At 42.9% G+C, this 20,487-nt stretch overlaps 1 protein-coding gene across 4 annotated transcripts in view; it reads left to right on the top strand.

The window, feature by feature from the left end:
- Window positions 1–20,257, top strand: part of LOC100767550 (F-box/LRR-repeat protein 20) — a 63,773-nt gene extending 43,516 nt beyond the window's left edge. For all 4 annotated transcript variants that reach the window (XM_027424061.2, XM_027424059.2, XM_027424062.2 and 1 more), the window contains 8 exons: window positions 1,931–2,057; window positions 3,840–3,914; window positions 5,047–5,177; window positions 7,010–7,070; window positions 9,261–9,305; window positions 10,360–10,416; window positions 11,773–11,985; window positions 13,084–20,257. In XM_027424061.2, the coding sequence (XP_027279862.1) occupies window positions 1,931–2,057; window positions 3,840–3,914; window positions 5,047–5,177; window positions 7,010–7,070; window positions 9,261–9,305; window positions 10,360–10,416; window positions 11,773–11,985; window positions 13,084–13,191 (817 nt within the window). In that variant the 3' untranslated portion in view covers window positions 13,192–20,257. The remainder of the gene's footprint in view (window positions 1–1,930; window positions 2,058–3,839; window positions 3,915–5,046; window positions 5,178–7,009; window positions 7,071–9,260; window positions 9,306–10,359; window positions 10,417–11,772; window positions 11,986–13,083) is intronic.
- Window positions 20,258–20,487: the final 230 nt, after the last annotated feature.

The raw sequence follows: 20,487 nt of genomic DNA, 5'->3' as shown, positions 1-20,487 counted from the left end.
CATAAAGTGCTTGAAAATTACTATAAAGTTGGGAGTTGTTCACACCAGTAACCCAGCACTGAGAAGACTAGGGCAAGAGCATCGTTAGTTCAAGGCCACTGTGGACGCCACAGTGAGACACACAGACAGACTCCGGAAGACAGGCAGTACTTATGGAAGGTTTTTTTATTTTCTTGACAGTTGAACCTAGGTTTTTACATGTGCAAAGCAAGTGCTGTCTCCAAGCTTAATGCCCAGTCTCCTTTTCCTTCTTTTTCATTTTTATTTGTCTATTGTGGTTTTCTGTTTGTTTTAAGACAGGGTCTCACTGTATATCCCTGAAACTCATGTAGACCAAACTGGCCTTGAACTCAGAGGTGAACCTGACTCTGCATCCAGAGGTCTCTGGGGTTTCTTTGTTTGGTTTTGTTTTTTAATTTTTAGATAGTGTTTCACTATGTAGACCAGGATGGCCTTACATTCACTCTATAGTCCAGAAAGGCTTTAAATTTATGATCCTTCTGCCTCAGTCTCTTGGGTAGCTGGGATTACAAAGTGCTTAGAAAAAAAAAAATTTTAAGGTTATACCCTGAACTGGTATAACCTTTAACTTGGTGTATAGCAGTAGATAGCCTTAAACTTTTGAAACTCCTGCCTTCAGTTCCCAAATAAAATGCATTTTATTTTAACTAGACTTTCCTAAGTAATTAGGGTACTGTGTGTTGGTTCTGCTTGTACACATTAAACCAATGCCTTTAATCCTAGCACTTGGGAGGCAAAGACAGGCAGATCTGTGAGTTCCAGGCCAACCTGGTCTACAGAGCAAGTTCCAGGACAGCCAAGGCTACACAGAAAAACCCCGTGTAGAAAAACAAAAAAACAAAACAAAGGCAAGCTGTTAGCCAAACTCTGTATATTATGAGGCTGAGGCTTGAACTACATGTTCAAGCCCAGCCTGGACTACATAGCAAGACCCTGTCTCAGAAAGAGAAAGAATTAGAGAGTAATTGACGTATAGCTGGGTCCTTTCAGACCTTTCTTGTGAATATACAATGTATCTAAAACTACATGCCATATAAGGTATAAATATATTTATATAAATACAAAAGATACTTCCACACAAATGATCTTATTTATTTTATGCATTAAGTAGGACAAGCATTTACATATTTTAAAAAATCTAAAAGGTTGTAAGATTCTGGGTACTACTGAAGCAGTCATGAAATGTGTCTAAGATGTTGTGCCCATCAGTTTCACAGAGCCTATGGGTGAAAAAGACATGTGGGCATATTTTATTGCTGCACTAGCTGGTGATCGGTGTGTCTATGGGCAAACCCGGCATGGAATGTGGCTAATGCTGCATTGGAAGTCAGGACAAACTTCTTAAAGAGAATTGGCTGGAGTCGGATTATTTATATTGAAGATGAGCTTAAACATAGATCCTCTGCTTTATTTGAGGACTTTGCTATAAGCAGGACACTTAAAACATGCAAGCAGCATCTGCCGGGATAGATGGCTTGAAAACCTTGAGTGATCCACCTAGGACTAAACGGATGAGAACAGGGAGAATCAGAGGAGAGGCTCATATATTGTAAAGGTTGAACATGTTCTAGCCTTACTTAGGCCAGAAAAAAAGATGAGGAAATATTTAGAGCTTCTGTGATTTTTTTTTTTTAAATAAAAGTTGACTAGAATTTTGATACCAGTAAGATTTCTTGGTGGAAAATCTGAGCTTGAGTCTGAACTGTCATTACTCTGTAAATTTAAACTAGTCATTTAATTTCCATTTACAATCTGTATCTGAAAAACAGTATTACTTTGTGCTTGTTGTAAACTGGATTTAAAATACCCTGCCTAGTGATACAGTGCCACGTGAACACCACAACGATGAGCCTGGTGGCTTTGGGATTGGAGGTAGTGATATGCTTGTCTCATTCTGTTTTATCCTAAGTGAGGGGTGTCCACTGTTGGAGCAGTTGAACATTTCCTGGTGTGACCAAGTAACCAAGGATGGCATTCAAGCACTAGTGAGAGGCTGTGGGGGTCTCAAGGCCTTATTCTTAAAAGGCTGCACACAGGTAATGCCCCATGGAGTGCTTGTGACAGTGAGGGACCATGAGCTCTTTAGAGGTGTCCCAAGATGTTTGCCCTGAGGAAAGTGGGAATTGTGGATGCTACTTACTGTGAAGACATGTGTTAGTGTTTCTCCCAGAATTGAAGAATGAGAAGAATTAACATCTCACCAGAGTGTAAACAGGGGAAAGGGACAGGGTGGAGAGACACTCATGTAGAACCCTTTATCTTTACTATAAAGTTTCTTTATTCCTTACTACTCTGAGCTGAAGATGTAAAAAAGGCAACCTTGGCAACTTATACCATATAACCAGCAGGAGCTGTTCACAGATATGCCAAGTATACAATAACTGCATTTTAAAGGGCTCATTTTACCTCCTGCTGTAATGTCTCAAATATAACACTTCTTTCATTAAAAAATGGTGGCACATCCCTGTAATCCTAGTATTTGGGAGGCTAAGACAGGGGAATGCTTATGAGTTCAAAGCCAGCCTAGGCTGTACAATAAGACAAAAAAACAGTAATAATAATAGATAAAACTCAGTTTCTTGCGTTAAAAAAAATAAACTGATCAGGTAGCATTAGAAAGAAATGATTGCAGAGTAGTGGAGTTAGATGTGCCTGACATTTTATCAGGGATTGCTAATGCTATACCATGGATTCCATTAAAAATGCCCTCACTGATGCTGGGCAGAGGTGGCACACACCTTTAATCCCAGCACTCTGGGAGACAGAGGCAGGCAGATCTCTGAGTTTGGGGCCAGCCTGGTCTACAGAGTGAGTTCTAGGACAGCCTCCAAAGCAACAGAGAAACCCTGTCTGGAAAACAAAAACAAACAAAAATGCCCTCAAGGTTTTGCCATAATGGGACGAGTTCCTTTGTTTGAAACAAAACTTTGGATATATGATTGCCTTAAAACCACAGCTTGAGCTTCTGGTTATTTGTGGAATCCTGAAAAATATTGATTGGAATGCATCACTGTGATCATTTCCTTCCATCTGTCCCCAGCACTGTAAGTTTGCCACTGCTTCTCAATAGCAGATAAACACTGGAAATTCTGTTCTCAGCTCCTTCTCCCAAAAGCTTCTTTAAAAAGACAACAATTCGGGCTGGAGAAATGGCTCAGAGGTTAAGAACACTGGCTGCTCTTCTAGAGGTCCTGAGTTCCATTAGCAGCATCCAAATGGTGGCTCACAACCATCTGTAATGAGATCTGGTGCCCTCTTCTGGCTTGCAGGCTGACATACTGGCAGAACACTCTATACATAATAAATCTTTTAAAAACAATTCTATATGGGTTGTAGAAGTATGAAATTGTTTTGCCTTTGTAATCCTTCCCCAAACTTCTCATGAATATTTAATTCATTAGAAATAAACTACATATCCAGACATGATGACTCAAGCTTGTAATCCAGCACTTTTGAGAAAGATACAGGAATACAGATCAACGCCAACCTAGTCTACATTGGGAGTCCCAAATAGCCAGGACTACTGTTAGACCCTTTCACAAAAGAGAGAGAGAGAGAGAAAAAAACCTACCTTTAACCTTTTTCTGGATTTGGTATGGCAAGAACTGACTTCTAAAAATCCTGGTAACTTTTACTACTAGAAATAAGACTTGATCATGTTATCATGTTTTTTGTTTTTTATGGCTTATTTTTTGTGTGTGTGGTTCAGTGTTCCTTTGCAATTTGTTTAGCTATATTGAGAATGTATTGATGAAAGTGTAGAGTCTTTTTCTCCTTTGAAACAATGTCAGTAATGTCTTATTTTTTAATCTTTTCAGCTAGAAGATGAAGCTCTCAAGTACATAGGTGCACACTGCCCTGAGCTGGTGACTCTGAACTTGCAAACTTGCTTAGTAAGCATCCCTTCCCATAATGCTTCCATACTAGTAATTCCAAAAATTGCAGCAGAAACAGTAGATTACAGGCGTAGTAACACACACCTATAATCCCTGGAGTGAAACCCCAGCACTGAGCTGATGGGGGCAAGAGGATCATGAGTTGAAGGCCAGCATGGGTTATGTAGCAAGTTCTAGACCAGACTAGGCTGCATAGTGAAGCCCTGTTTCAAAGACAAAACAGGCAGAATGACTTGCATCTGTGATTCCAGCATTTGAAAGCCTAAAGCATAAGAATCACCATGAATTCAAAGCCCTGAGTTACATAGCAAGACTTACACAGACTTTTATATCTTCTTCCCTTTTTTATATTTTTTTGTTTGTTTCAACATAGTTTGATTATGTTGCCCAGGAGGGCCTTGAATTTATTCTGCTGCCTCCATCTTTCCAATGTTAGGGTTATCAGTGTTTACCCATACTCCCAACTCTGACATTTTATTTAATTACAATATTTTTGAAATTTCAAACTGTTACTTCAAAGTAATTTAAAAGCAGTTTATATCTGAATTAAACACATCTATTTAGTTACATTAATTATAATATTTGTTCTGAAAATACAAATAAATCCATGCTGTGTGGTGAGATTGTAAGCAAATCTACATTACTTTTTCATTAATAATTTTCAACTATACTTGTAAATATGTTCACACTCGTAAAAGACTGCTATTCTAGCTGTGCGAGGTGGACCACACCACTAATTTCAGCACTTTAGAGGCAGAGGATCTCTGTGAGTTTGAGGCCAGCCTGGTCTACAGAGTGATTTTGAGGACAGCCAGGGCTTCACAGAGAAACCCTGTCTCAAAAACAGAAAAAAGACTGATGTTCTTAACTGTTTTCTAGGTTTTATAGCTTTTTAATTGAGCCCTCACCATGACATGCCCCAAGCTGTTCCCAGCACCATTAGGTTAAAAAGAGTCTAATTCCTCCCCTTCTGCAGAGTCATAGTAGCTGGGAGGAGAGTATTATGTTTGGAATTTCTGGTGAATGTTCAGGCTGCCTAGACTCCTCCTTCGGTGTTGCTACTTCCGCAGAGGTTTTGGTTTTGTTTTGTAAATAATGTATATTGATTTTTCTCACTTTTCTGTTTTAGCAAATCACAGATGAAGGTCTCATCACCATATGCAGAGGGTGTCATAAGTTGCAGTCCCTCTGTGCCTCTGGGTGCTCCAATATCACAGATGCCATCCTGAACGCTCTAGGTCAGAACTGCCCTCGGCTTAGGTAAACACGGTTTATTTAGCTCAAATCAAGGGATGAAGAAACCACCTTCATCCATGTTTTTCCCTTGGAATTTTAAAACTTTAAAGCTCACTGCAATGTCACTACCCTTCTGGCTGAACACTGGCTTTGTCAGTGACATCAATTAAGAATCCATCTTCCTGATCATAGTAGACAAGAACTTCCTTAAAATTCCTTTCTCCACTTTTTTGCTTATTGAGGCAGGATTTCTGTGTGAAGTCCTGGCTGTGCATGTAGCCCTTGAACTCACTGTGTAGACCAGGTTGGCCTCTGCCTCCTGAGTGCTGGGACTAAATGTATGCACCACCATGCCTGAACATGTTGATCATGTGTTAGAACAGCTATGTTATTGTGAAGGTCTGGAATATGGGAGTGTCTGGATGTTTGCCCACATTTTCAATTTCTATTAGGATACACATAGTATCAGACCATAGTGGTATTCAGGAAGAGTATGCAGAGCGCTGCTTTGTTCTGAGTGTGGATGTCCCCAGTGACTTACAGTGGTAGTTAGGGATTGTTTAGGTGCTTTACAAATTAATGATTTTTAACATAAGCACCTTTTTTTTTTTTTTTTTGAGACAGCTTCTCTGTGGCTTTGGAGGCTGTCATGAAACTAGCTCTTGTTGTAGACCAGACTGGTCTAGAACTCACTGAGATCCGTCTGCCTCTGCCTCTGCCTCCCGAGTGCTGGGATTAAAGGTGTGCACCACCACTGCCTGGCCATAAGTACCATTTTATCTTCATATCCTAGAAGAGAAAGCCAGAGTCCAGGGGGTGAAGTGGCCTGTGAAAGTCCACAGCCAGTAAGTGCAAGAGCAGGCATTCCAGGACAAGCCCTCTGGCACCAGAGACCAAGAAGGCACCGTCTTACACATAGTAACAATTATAAAGCAACAAGTCTAAAAACTTTTGAGGATTGCCTAGTGATGGCTTAACTACAGTTACTGGAAGTATGGAGGTTTCTGCCTAGGTTACAGTGCCTCAGTTTAGAGAGTTCTAAGGAAGAACCAAGCCTCCAGAAGACAGTCTGTTAGCCTTCTATACTTTGAAGCCAGGGCTCTTCAACTCCACCTTCCTGTGTGTCCCCTATCTTGTGAGCATGCCAGGGCTCATCTGTGACCATGTTCTCCTTACAGCATTCATTCTTTTTATTTGTGCTTTGACTTCACCTTTTGACTTGGGTTGTAAGGATTTTAAGGAAACATGATCTTTGGTGCCATTCCTCAGCACAGCTGTTACCAGACTGTACTCAGAGAAGAGAGCAACTTTTGATCTCCCAGCCCTGTGGGAGGTATGAGGTCAGTGGTTAGCAGTTGCTGAATAGGAGAGTGGCCTCCATCCTGACTTGCTTCTGCACGCCCCAGGGGCCTGTGGGAGGAGACAGGCAGCTTGGTGCACATGGCACAGGACAGACCTGTTCTCTCATCAAATTTTTAAAGCTATTGAAATCTGCAAAGACCTACATGAAAAACAAAATATTTACTTCAGGGACAAATGAACTGAAAATAGAGTATTTATCTCCATTTCCTTTGTTTTCTAGGAGCAGGTGGGTAAGCAGTAAGCTATCAAGAAGGCTTTTAAGCAATTTATCATTAACTCCAAGCTTCAATTATATTCCCCTCTATTTTTTAATACATGAGCCTGAGATGTGGTATTGACCAGACCACTTAATGATAACTACAGGAAAACAAACAGCAAGATCTGTGTACAGACTCCACATTATAAACTGTTAGAGAATCAAAGATTGCTTTCTTAAAATCTTGCTGTTTCATGAACCAAGACCTAACTTTCTTTTCACTTTGTTCTTTTAATAGAATATTAGAAGTGGCCAGGTGTTCTCAGTTAACAGATGTGGGCTTCACTACTCTGGCCAGGGTAAGTGTTTCTCTAGGCTCTGTAGTTGACTTTTATAGATTTTCTTGGATTTTTATTTCAGAGGAAGCAGCAAAAAGAGAAATTGAGCATGGAAGCAGAAATAGAACCGCCTCTGTGGCTGTCTGAGCCTTCTTGTGCAAAAGCTATAAGCCTGATCCTCAGGAAAGGCAGCTGAATTGCTGACATGCTGGAGATCATGTGCTCCTCGGTGAGCCTTGAGTTCTCCATAGCGTCATTAAGATAGTGAATTAAACTAAGCAGAGTTGATTTGGTGTGTAATTGAATGAGGATAATGTTAAAAAACTACAGGCCTGATTAGTGATATACCAGTCGTTAGAGACATATATTTCTAGGGGATTTTAATACTTAAACAGTGGTTTATATAAATCACTGTAGAATAACACCATTTTCTTTTTTTGTTGTGATGTTTTCTTTGTTTGTTTGTTGTTGTTGTTGTTGTTGTTGTTGTTGTTGTTGTTGTTGAGGTAGTGTATCCCTGGCTGTCCTGGAACTCTCTCTGCAGACCAGGCTAGCCTTGAGCTTAGGTCTGCTTGGCTCAATAACATTTTAAATTATACTGACTTCAGTCAATATTAAAGAATAAGGGGGCAGGTCTAAGGAGATTACTCAGGAGTACTGGCTATTCTACCAGAGGTCCTGGGTTCAATCCTCAGCACCCACATGGCTGTTCCAAGGGATCCAACACTCTCATGCAGACATACATGCAGGCAAAACACCAATGCACATAAAATGAAGTTTAAAAAAAAGAAAAAAGAAAAGAAAAACCGGGGAATATGATTTGCTTTTTGGCTGATGTGTGGAGTAGTGATAAGGTGAAAGCCATCTGTGGCTAAAAGAGGGAAGAAAACATCCTCTCTTCAAAAGAAACAATTTTTATTGAGTTAATTTTTAGTTATAAGAGGTCTCTTTGGCTAGGCATGGTAGTGAACACCTTTAATCCCAGCACTCAAGGCCAGCCTGGTCTACAGAATCAGTTCCAGTATAGTCAGAGCTATTAAACAGAGAGACCCTGCCTTGATAAAGGCCATCCCCCCCCCAAAAAAATTTTTTTTTGTTGTTTTGTTTTTTGGAGACAGGGTTTCTCTGTGTAGCTTAGGAGCCTATCCTGGCACTCACTCTGGAGACCAGGCTGGCCTCAAACTCACAGAGATCCACCTGCCTCTGCCTCCCGAGTGCTGGGATTAAAGGCGTGCTCCACCAACGCCCGGCCCAAAAAATTTCTTAGTTAACTGTGTATAAATTTTTTTTCTTATAAAATATTCAGTGTTTAAGTGTGAAATAATTGAGATATTTTGTACTGTGGTCAAAGCCTTTTTAAATTCACTTTAGATTTATTGAGGGATGATGATGCACATTTATAATTAGTCACAGCCCTTGGGAAGCTGAGATCGCCTTTGTGTGAGCTGTTTCTCTTGAGGACTAGATCAATCTTAGATAAATCTGGGTGGCCTTGGACTCACAGATCCATCTACCTCTTAATCCTGAGTCCTAGGATTAAAGGTGTATAACACCTCCTATAGCAGTACTATTAAAGATAAGATTAAATAAAAAGAAAAATTTTTATGTAATTAGCATTCTAATCTTGGTCCAGGAAAGTAAATTCCTATAACAATACTATTAAAGATAAGATTTAAAAAAACAAAAACAGAAACAGGTGTGTATTACCACTGCCTGATCTCTATAACTTGAGGCTGACTTTGCTTTCTGAATCCTCAGGCAAGCTTTAATCATAAATAATATATCACAACAGAGGCAGGTCAGTCATGGATTTGAGGACAGCCTGGGCCACAGAGCAAAACCCTGTCTCAAAAAAGATGGAGATAATGGCTCAGTGGTTAAGAGCACTGGCTGCTCTTCCAGAGGTCCTGAGTTCCATTAGCAGCATCCAAATGGTGGCTCACAACCATCTGTAATGAGATCTGGTGCCCTCTTCTGGCTTGCAGGCATAATTGCCTACCAGTATTTATTTAATTATTCACAATAAATGAATCTTTAAAAAACATATAATAGAAAGTGGTACTAGACTAATCAACTCTGAAACATCAAGATTTGATCATTATATTTAATACAGTCTCTTAGTTTTGTTTCTAGGGTTTTTTTTTTTTGGCTTTTATAGTTTGCCAATGTTTTAAAAGTTTGTACTGAAATATGTGGCATTATACTTTGTAGAACTGCCATGAGCTTGAAAAGATGGATCTAGAAGAATGTGTTCAGGTAAGTGTGTGTTTTGTCCAAACGAGCATGGTGATAGAAATGGCATGTGTGCTGCAGAATACTAAAACTCTTCCCTATGTAGTGCTTGACAGTGTCACCGATTCTCCACTTCCTGCATGTCTTCCAGGACCACCAGGGAGTGGTGTTTGACCAGACACTACATAACAGCCACTGTTGATTAGTGAATTAATGTCTCACCATCCATTCACCCCCTGCTCAGGCCTCATTGCCTTCTGTGTCTTTACTGGTGTTAGTCCCTCTAAGTCAATAACTGCCGTCTGCACTCACCGGTTCTTAGAGCCCCTCAAGCTGTATGTAATAGAAATAAAGGTAGGAGAGGAGGTTGAAAAGAGGCAAATTTCCCTCCTGTAACATTCATATACCACCCAGGGTTCCAGAAGTGACTCCATTTGTCCTGTGTGGTGACTTGCCTTAAGGAGGTGGGATGGGGGGAAGATACTTAAAATTTGAAGGGTGCTTTGACGTTAGTTTTTCCATGGATCATAAACTCTGGTTTTTCGCTCTACTGGTCCAAAGAAAGGACATCAAAAAGTCTAGTGGACAGAAGAGGACAGATTTTAAAAATCAAAACTCAACAGAATTTTAAACAAGGAAGGCTTAAAACTTAGGAGAGGCCAGTCCCACCATTGGAGTTTTGTTGTCTATGGTATGAGTGTGTGCACTTAGTGTGAGCGTGTGTGAATGGGGTGCACGCTCATCTCCCCTAAAGGCCAGAAGAGTGCATATTAGATCCCCGTGAGCTGCCTGGCCTAAGTGTCTATCTAACTCCAGTTCTTGGGTAGAGTAGCTCTCTTAGCCGGTGAGTCAGCCCTCTGGAGGCACCTATCACTGTATGTTAAAGATAATGTTTGTATCTATAGTTCTTAAAGGGAAAAATTTTTTAAAGATGGAGATTAGAAAGGTTTGGGTGTGATTTGCACCCTCTCATGTGTTTTCTTACCAGCTCTTGTAGCTTGGGGGACAGAGCCTGAGGATGTGTTATTTAATGACTCCTGACAGACAGACTTTACTCACTTTACCCACTTGTTTCTAGATCACAGACAGCACATTGATCCAGCTCTCTATACACTGTCCTCGGCTTCAAGTGTTGGTGAGTTTGACTTTAACTGTTTTGTGTTTTAAGTCTATTTATTTATCTGCTTTGTGTGTGTGAGTGTTTTGCCTGCACACACGTGTATACATCACTTATGTTTGTTCCTGTTTGATCCCCTGGACCTGGGGTTATGGGTGGTTGTGAGCCACTATGTGAGTGCTGGGAATTGAACTCAGGTTCTCTTGAATCTATTATTGTGTGTGCACATAAGCACATGTGAAGGTCACAGAGGAGAATTTTCTGGAGTAATTCCCTCCTGCCTCCTCTACACATAAGCACGTGTGAAGGTCACAGAGAATTTTCTGGAGTAATTCCCTCCTGCCTCCTCTACGTGGGTTCCAGGGATCAAACAAAGATCACCTGGCTTGGAAACAAGTTCTTTTACCCACTGAGCCATCTCACTATACCCATCTTAAGAGTGTTTAATGGCCAGGCCAGGCAGTAGTGGCACACTAATACCAGCACTCAGGAGGCAGAGGCAGGCGGATCTCTGTGAGTTCAAGGCCAGCTTGCTCTATAGAGTTGAGTTCCAGGACAGCTAAAGCTACACAGAGACACCCTGTCTTGAAAAAACAAAACCAAACAAACAAAAAAAGTATTTTTTCTGTTATTGTATCTAATCAGTTATATTGCTAACCAGGTGTGATGCTGTGTGCTATAATCCACCCTCAGAAGCCTCAGGCAGAAGGATCACCTAGAGTTTGAGGCCAGCCTGGTTTATATAGTAATGTGCATTATAGAATAGAAACCCAGAATTGACCATTGCTTTCCAGGACGAGGCCCTCTGTGACTCATGCTTTGGGTAAATGTACAGGAGGCATTTTGGTTGATCTGTATCTAGAACAGAATACAGAATGCAGGCTGTCTTACTTTGTATGTTTGGTGAGCCAGTGCTATCCAGAATTGGGTCGACTACTCTGAGTTTCCCAGAATTGAGGCACCATGGTCTCTCTGTGCATCTGTGTAGCCCTGGCTATCCTGAAATTTGCTATGTAGACCAGGCTAGCCTTGAACTCACAGAGATCCTCCTGCCTCTGCTGGAATTTGGGGGAGGGTGCCTTCATACCTTGTGGGGTGGGTACTTTTTAAGGCTGTCTTTGTGAAATAGTTCACAGTCATTCCATGAATTTATTAAATGAATTTAGAATTATACCTGGGGGGGGGCGTCAGTCCTACATGCTGAAAGCAGAGGCTATCAACTCTGGTTTGCATTCTTGTTTCTTCATGAATGGCTCCACATGGCATTGTAGTCACCCGACCCCACCAGAAGGGTCTGTGTTGGAATTTGACATAGTGTGTGGCGGGAGAAATGCCGAAGATACCTGGTTGTCCATCTTTGCTCTCTGGTTACAGAGTCTTTCTCACTGTGAGCTGATCACAGACGATGGAATTCGTCACTTAGGGAATGGGGCCTGCGCCCATGACCAGCTGGAGGTGATTGAGCTGGACAACTGCCCGCTGATCACCGACGCATCCCTGGAACACTTGAAGAGCTGTCACAGCCTTGAGCGGATAGAACTCTATGACTGCCAGCAGATCACGCGGGCTGGAATCAAGAGACTCAGGGTAAAGCTGCACCGCTACCCGCCCCACCCCACCCTTCCCTCATCTCTCATTTTCTTGTCTTGCCTGTTCATTCCTTTTTTCAGATTTAGAGCCTCATGATTCTTGGTTTTAATTTACTTGGATATTTAGCAAGGGAAGAAAGACTTAACAACCAAAAGACCTCATGCCAGAATTTGGTCCTGAGGAAAAGAGATACACAAAGTGTCTGGCAAGGCTTGCTTCCTGATAACCAGAGGGCTGAGAGGAGAGTCGTGAGTTCAGTGCCATTCTGGGCAGTAGAGTCAGCTCAGCATCCACATGGACTATTTAGTGAGACTCTGTGAGACTGTAGTTTACGGGTAGAGAGCTTGCCTAACATGGACAGGGAGAGGTGGGCATGGACAAGATGGGGGAGTAGCCGTGGGAGATTGGTGCGTCTCCACACTTAGCTCAGGAAAACTAGTGACCACAGCTCCTCTCTCAACGGGTAGGCACAGGCTAGCTAGAACAGTGTTCCCTGGTATTTTGATATGGTATCATGTAGCCCAGGCTGGCTTTGAATTCAGTGTGTAGTAGAAGATGACCTTGAACTCAATTTTCCTGCCTCCTTCCCCTGAATGCTCAGATTACAGGTGTACACCCTAAGCCTGGTTTAGAGCCTCTCTAGGGCATACTGTCTATGGTGCCCTAGTCTGATTCTTCAGGAGATTGATTTGTTCGAGTCATACAGAAATTTTCCTGTTTCCTGAGCTGAGGGTGTGTCTAGAGATGATTAGGGCCTGAAGGATGTGATCCCTATCTTTGTACCCTCTCAAGAAGGAGCATGCCGCCTTAAGTTCTCAGGCATAGTAAAGACTAGAAACATGCTTTAATTCAAAAAGTAATTATTTTAATTTTAATTTGTCTAGCTTCTTCCAGTTACGGGATTCTAACTGTGAATCCCTTTGGTACAAGATGAAAAATTAGAATTGTTTTCATTCCGATCATCCTCCACAGAATAGAGTGGAGCCCGGCCTCCTTAGCTAGTCCTGCTGTCCATCCTTCAGCCCCTTGGCTTCTCTGACAAAGAGCATTGCTCCTTCTAAGCTATGTCTTAGTAATGTTTCTGTCTTGTTTCAGACCCATTTACCCAATATTAAAGTCCACGCCTACTTCGCACCTGTCACTCCACCGCCATCAGTAGGGGGCAGCAGACAGCGCTTCTGCAGGTGCTGTATCATCCTATGACAATGGAGGTGACCAGCCTTGGTGACTGAGTATTTAATGACACTTGGAGACTCTCCAGTGGAAGCCACCCAGCATGGTGGGCAAGGGTTACAAAGGGAGGGCAGCGTCCAGATCCCCAGAGCCACACATACACAGGAACACGCCCTCAACCCCATCTGCTGCAGTTCTGTGACCATGGCACTGAAGTTCATACTGGCTGTAAAAAGTGGATTGGTAGAACTTAACCATTCCTGTTGGCATGCCCAGAAGAGATCTTAGGCCGTGATATATAGAGGGAGGGGACATTCCAGCAAAACCCAGTGTTACTGCTACTGTGGTTTCTTTATTTTATTAAGGGGCTTCTTTGGGGATTATGAAACAGTAACTGCAATCTTCCAGGGTGAAAGGTAGCATGGAGAAAAATATATGATGTATCCAGGGACCAGAAAAAAAAATTTCTTTGCATCCTAGAAATGGTATCCACCCATTGGGAGATGCTTACACAACTTCTGTGCTTCCTTGTTTCCATGCCAACATGCTGAGCATGCTCACAAAGAAGGCTCGTCCATTCATCTGTTTTAGTATTTGGCCCAGGGTTTCCTTAGCAGCTGTATTGAAGTTGCTGGGGTCCAAGTATGATTATCTGTACTTCCCTGCTCCGTTTGTCACTCTGTCACTGCACCCGGCTCCCATTCTCCTCACTCACTGCTGCACTTGGGCTCAGCCTGCTCCTAGTCTGCTGCTCACAAGCAAGGATTACCCCTTCCCTGGTGTGTTTACACTTTGCTTTTGGATGATTAGTGGGATTACCAAACATTTTTAAAAGAGACATCAATAAATATTTTTTTAATCTAAATGTTACCATTAGGGGACCCTGCCTGAATCTTTGCCAATCTGGAAGGAAACTATAACAAAAGCAGGAAAGTTAGGGTAAGAAAGAGTTGAACCATTCTGGTGAAAGTCTTTTTTGGTTTCTCTTGTATCATTTGCTCTGCACGGTGTGCTCAGTGTCCCCCTGCACATTTCCCTCTTCTAAAGTCAGTGAGCTTATTGAGAAAAGAGAAGGGCATTATTATCATGAAGTGGATAGCAAATTCCCAAACTGAGCCCAGAGGTCTCCACTACCCAAGCTTAAGCACAAATGCCCTACGTTGTCCTGAATTGACAGGAACGTGGTGGGATCTGCCTGTCTTCGGATTTACTTGAGTTATTTGCTTTGCAGCAGTGCTTGGAGGTGGGGGTGGGGGGTGTTGGTTTATGAAGCCCCACCCCTATCTTATCCCATCAGGGATACAAGAGCAGACCTGTAACAACCAGATGCCTGTGTCAGGGTTACCAGGATTGTATCTAATGTTGGCACCTCAGAAGACAAGAACATAACAAACAGCGCTTCCTCCTTCCCCCTCCCTCCCTCCCTCCCTCCCTCCCTCTCTCTCTCTCTCTTTTTCTCTCTCTCTCTGTCTCTCTACAGACTTCCTATGAGTGGGATATGAAGGCAGATAGGAAGGGGCATTGGGGTAGCCTTGAGGGAGTAAGGGGCTCAGTATGTATACCAAGCCTGGGACCTGGCCCTCCCCTAGCTGAGAAAAAAGGTTAGTACCTATGGCTCAGAGTCAAGAAGAAGCCTCTTCAAAAACAAAACAAAACAAAACAAAAAAACCAGAAATTGAGTTTCTAAAGCATTTTTCTAAACTCCGGATGTTAGAGACTGTGTTTGATGTTGAATAGGGTGTTGGGGGAAAGGCTTTTAGGATGTGGGTGTGCAAGCCAATATGATCCCAGGATGTTAAAAGGGCTGTTTAATGCTATAGGTACTGGTTCTACCAGAATATATAAGAATAAAGTCTGATTTATTTCTCCATTAATGTAGAAAATAATCAGATGAAAGGTCCCAGAATTCTATACTACCAGATTTATTTATCTTATTAAACTTATTTAAAATCTTATTTTATTATGCTCTTTCAAAAGCTAAATTACTTGTGTTTTTTATTCCTTCTCCCCTTTATGTTCAGATTACCTTGTACAGAATTTCTTTTTTCCTGAGACCATTTGTTACGTTGCCAGGCCAACTGGTCTTGGCACCTGGGCTCCAGTTCCCCTCCCCCTCAGCCAGCACCTGAGTAAATGGGACTACAGTGGCTCATACTTCTTTACCTGGCAGGAATTATACTTTTAAAGTTAGACTCAGTGCACACATAGACACACTTCCAAATATATTTAGATCCCTAGGTCTCTCAAACAAAACCAAAAGATATTGAGGGACCATCAGCTCTAAACTCTATGTTTGATCCCCCCCTCCGCCCCCCAGTGCCTAACAAGTTGGCAAACGCTGGACATGCATTTGAATTCCCAAGTCTAAGCCATTCAAGCACCTCTTTTTTTTCCCATTAAAGTTTGAATGAGTCTGTTATTCACCAGTATGTCAAAAGTCTTGAAAATGCTGTGTTTCTTCTCAGTGTATTGACACATGCAGGTTCATTGGATCTGTTAAGTCAGAGTCCAACGTTTCTGGGCTAAGAACACAAATCAAAAGGCGGCCGACTGTGGGCGCACAGCCCTGGCTTCACATGGTCAGGCAGGAGTCATGTTCCTCTCTCAAGTAGCGTTGGGCCCATCATGCTTGGAGGGAAATAGTAGATGTTTTTTCAAATGTTGATTTGAGCCCTGTACCAGCTAATTTATCACATTAAGACTCCATGGTGAATGTCCCTCAGGTGGAAAGAGCTCTGACGCCTAAATGTAAATGCTTCCTCTCTGCACGTGCAGAATACCTGTAAGAATTCAGTGGGGTTTTGGTTTGATTGGTTGGGTTTGGGGGTTGCTTTTGGGGCCTGGATGAAACCCCGGACCCTTGCATGTTCTACCACTGAGCTGTAGTTCCAGCCCTAGTAAAGCTTAACATGGAAAATTCCCCTTTGGAAAAGACATCGGGGGCTGCCAAGATGACCAGGAACGGCAGAGTGCTTGCCATGATGTCATAATGATGGAGTTGGGCCTCCGGAATCCACAGGAAAGATGTGAATGGAGTCCCCCACTCCTGTAACCAGGTGGGGGGTGGGGACGGGAGAACAGGCCAGAGGGCAGCCAGCTGGAGCACATAGCACTGTCGGAAACAAGACAGACCTGCCTGAAAGATATGGAAGGACAGAACAACTCCAGAAAGTTGTCCTTTGACCTTCACATGAGCTGTGGCCTGCCTGTGCCTGTACTCACACAATAAAAAGACTTGGGGAGAAAATGAAAGCAGGTGTGGTGGAGTGTGGCTGTAATCCCAGCACAAGGAGGGTTGCCACAAGATCAGGGCCAGGCTGGGAAAAATGGCAAGGGACTGTGTCTAATAGGGAGAAAAGCCTTTTGGCCCATTTTATACCCACTCCAGAATATGCCTTTTATGATTTAGAAAAAAAGTGAACCGCAAAAAGGTGTAGAATAAAATAGACCTAGTTGAGATGGCACCTACAATCTCAGATCTGAGATGGAAATGCTCTTGAGTTTGAGGTTGGCCTCAGCTGCATAGTGTCATTCTGTTTGTTTCAATATGCCAACTAAAAAGAACGTTGCCCCAAACCTCAGGTGACCAGGAGGGGTTGCCTGGAGCAAATTCTTAACTATACAATCTTCTTTGTAAGCAGCATCCCCATGTCATCTGTCAAATTCCACCGCCCACTGCTGCTGCATCTCTGTCCACCCGACTGAGGTGGCCACTTACTTCACCAGGTCTTCCAGCACCCACCCTGGCCTCCTGCTTAAATCTCTCTCTATTGTGGGATGTGTCCTGTCTACCCTAGCATCTTGGGATCCCTTTCCCTGGTCAAAGCAAGCTGACAAGGGCAGCACTGAACCCAGTACCTGCCAGGTGGAAGTGGCTCAGGTCATTGCTTACTTGGTGGTCCTTGGTGTTTGGTTTTTGGCTTTGAGGTCAAACTGATGGCTCTGAAAGACTAAAGGGACCTAACTTCCATCTTCCTCTGTATTTGGAATATGAAATACATTTGCTTAATGTTTTAAAAATGTGATTTATTGCTCCTACTCTGACCTTTTCACCTTTTCTGGATGCAAAAGTATCCCTCAGGTAGCTTTTGTAGTTTCTGGTCAGATTTCTATGTCTACTAGGTTGATTTAGCTAAGTCAGAAATGGTGTTGTAAGCATTTTTGAGGTTCTTTGGGGTGTTCTATACTGTTTGGAATGTTTGTTGTAATTCATTCCTCATGAATTGATGCTGTGGCCCCTGAAGTCTGTTTGATTTTTTTCAGTTATCTTATGAAATAGTTTGGGACATTGGCCTGACATGGCTAGGCAGTGTGAGAGGAGAGTGACTTCCTGCCTGTCTGTGTGAGCAGCCTCTTAGGTGACTACAAATGCTCATAGATCATGATCTTTAGCTGCTGAGATGGCTCAGTGGCTAAGTGTATTTGCTGGACACACCTGGCACCTGAGTTGTGACAGTAAAAGGAGAGAGCTGCTGCTGAAAGGCTGTCCATGCATACATGCACACTTGCTTCAATAATACTTTAAGGGCCCTGGTTATCCTCGAATTCACTTTGTAGGCCAGGGTAGCCTACTGCCTGCTTCTGCCTCCTGAGTGCTTGGATAAAAGAAGTGTACCACTACCTGACAATAAATAAAATTCTCTTTCTCTCTCCCTCTTTTTTTTTTTTTTTTTTTTTTTTTTTTTGATTGGGTAAGCTGTTGTGGGTGCTGGGAATTGATCCTGGGCCCTGTGGAAGAACAGCCTAGTGCTCTTAACCACAGACCCAATAAATAAAATTCTTTAAAACATAAGGTTTATTGCTTTTAAAGTCAGGCAGCTCATCTAGTTGTCATCAGTGAGAAAGCAGACAAGGAAAGGGTACTGTTGGGCTTTTTCTGCATTGTTCAGATGGGCTTCTATCCTGTGGGCCCGGCTGACAGGCCAGGGACAAGCCCAGCCTTATCTGATAACGCTGGAGAATGTTTGGATGGAGAAACCCTTAAATGACCTAAGGACAAAAAAATTCTAAACCAGAAGGATGAGGGGGAGTAAGAATCTCACTTCCTCACCTTTATTTTTATCTTAAATTTGCATTGGAAGATGCAGAAAGAGATGTATCAATAGGGTGTGATTAGCCCTGCTGGTTTGTCCCAACTTTACGTCTTCATCCTCCAGACAATATACGCTGTTTAAGCACCAGCTGCAACCCTGCCTTCTTATTTTTACTGCTGGAAACTGCCAGGGAGGGCAGGTGAGTTTTTTATATGAAGAGCTCCTGCAGCTTCCCATTCGAGCCAAATCTAGCTGTGTTGTCTGTTTTGATTTCTGCATCTCTGGAGGCTTTTAGCAAAGTCAGTTTATTAGCCTCTCACTTGAGTCTGAGTGAATCTTGGGAGTTCAAGAAAGTTACATGTGATCTTCAGGAGGAAGAAGCTTTTGTTATACAAATCCCATGTGGGGTGTTGGAGAACATCCATCTGCAGATTTTGGATCTCTGCCCCATGAGTGTTTGGTCTGAGACTTTGTGGAGTTGAGTTTGCATGTGCGTGTCCATGCTTCTCAGCCAGGGTGGCTCATAGAACAAAAACCCCCGAACAGGCAGGAGCCTGGTGACCCTTCCTATCGTGTGTTTCCCTGTACCTTATTTTTTTAAGAACTGGCATGCAGAAGTGGTAGGCAAGGCTCATGGGAGAGGGTTATTCTAGAACTGGGATGCTTTGCCTCAGGACAAGCATGTGTCCTGAGCTCATAGGACTGCTACTTCCTGTGTGACGTGTTCACTGTGTCGTCTTCATCTCATCAATTCCATGCCTCTCAGGTGTCAAGAAGGGCTTCCCTGCCAGAGGGAGTATGGAACAGTGAGTAACAGTCTTTACCCCAGGAGGAGATACTGAGAGGTGTGTCTCCTATCAAACCCACAGAACCAAGAGCTCTAAGATCTTCCAAGTGTCTCTCTGCTCCACTAACTACCCGTGTTAACTCAGATCTGCCCTGAGTTGCTGCTTCTGTGTTTCTTCCCTTAGCCCAACATTTCTCAGCTCCTGGAAACATTCATCCACTCATTTTTAGTGTCACTAAACAATGAGGACCTCTAAAGTCTTAGAAAAATCTACTTGAAAAAACGACTGTGAGTGGTCTATGGTTAGCTTGCTGCTCTCTGGAGACACGGCTCCCGCAGTACTGCAGCAGGACTTGAATACATGGACCCGGGCTGTGCTCACCAGGGTCACACCGAAGGTCTGTCCCTTTGTATACAAAGGATCATTTCTTTCCTGTGTCTGACGACTGTTAATTTGTAATCCTGAGTCAAGGAAGGGGGGGACCACCCCCTCCTTACAGAACCCACACATGATGCACTTACCCCTAAATCCTATTGGCACGTGTAGCAGAAACTTTAGGCCAGCTCTTCCTCCCTGTGTTGTGACCCCAGAACTGACCCCAGGAATCAGTGATCACCACTTCAAAGAGGCTTCAATTTGCCTTTGTCCTCTGGCCACCTCCTGTCTCCCAGGCATTATTTCCAGTTACTATTTCTTGGTGGTTCTGCTCACCTTACCCACCTTCCAGTGACCCTGAGAGCACTGTGCAGACTGCCCCCTTCCTGTCAGACCGCTCAGGGACAGGTGGATGGGTACCTGGTGCTGTCTGAGGAACTCTCATCTTCACTCCTGCACCCCTAGTCTTTGCCAACTCCCTGAGGGGGTAGCAGGGCAGTCACAATATCATGAACCCTGTGCCCCAGCTGCTGGGCCTGACCTGGACTTTTGTATGGGAGCTGCTGCTTGCTTGTTTCTCACCAGGCCTGCGCCAACACTCAGCCACTCCCCAGGCCCTGCACAGTTCCCCGGTGGGGACTTACCAGGTTCCATTAGCTAAGTGACTGTATATACAATACTTCCATCACCCAAGGATGTGGGGGTGGGGAGAATTGTTTTAAATAAATAAAATCCAAGGAGGCAGTAGACATTTTTTTTTTGCTTTAAAATCTTTGGACTAAAGAAATGTTTTTATATATATATATATAAATATATAAAGTAAATTGTTATGTAACTATTATTGTTTCCTGTATGTTCTAATTTTGTTTTATGATGTAATTAAAGGAAATAAGCTGTGAAGACTTTTCATTTTCCTGTGGGAACAGCCTGACTTCTAGCTGTGATTCCTAGTGTGGTCCCTAGAACTCCAGAGGCCCGTGGGGGTGAATGAAGGAACTTTTGGTGCAGCATTCTTGCTTCTTTATTTCAATATCATTAATTCACTTCATAGCCTTGGTCAGTACTCTCTTAATAACTATTATTTAATGCCCCAGCGCTGACACTTCAAGAAACATGAAGGACATAGTATA

This window comes from Cricetulus griseus, chromosome 7 (genome assembly GCF_003668045.3).
Source record: "Cricetulus griseus strain 17A/GY chromosome 7, alternate assembly CriGri-PICRH-1.0, whole genome shotgun sequence".
In the NCBI taxonomy this organism is placed as follows: Eukaryota; Metazoa; Chordata; class Mammalia; order Rodentia; family Cricetidae; genus Cricetulus; species Cricetulus griseus.
This window is presented reverse-complemented; position numbering and strand designations above follow the sequence as displayed.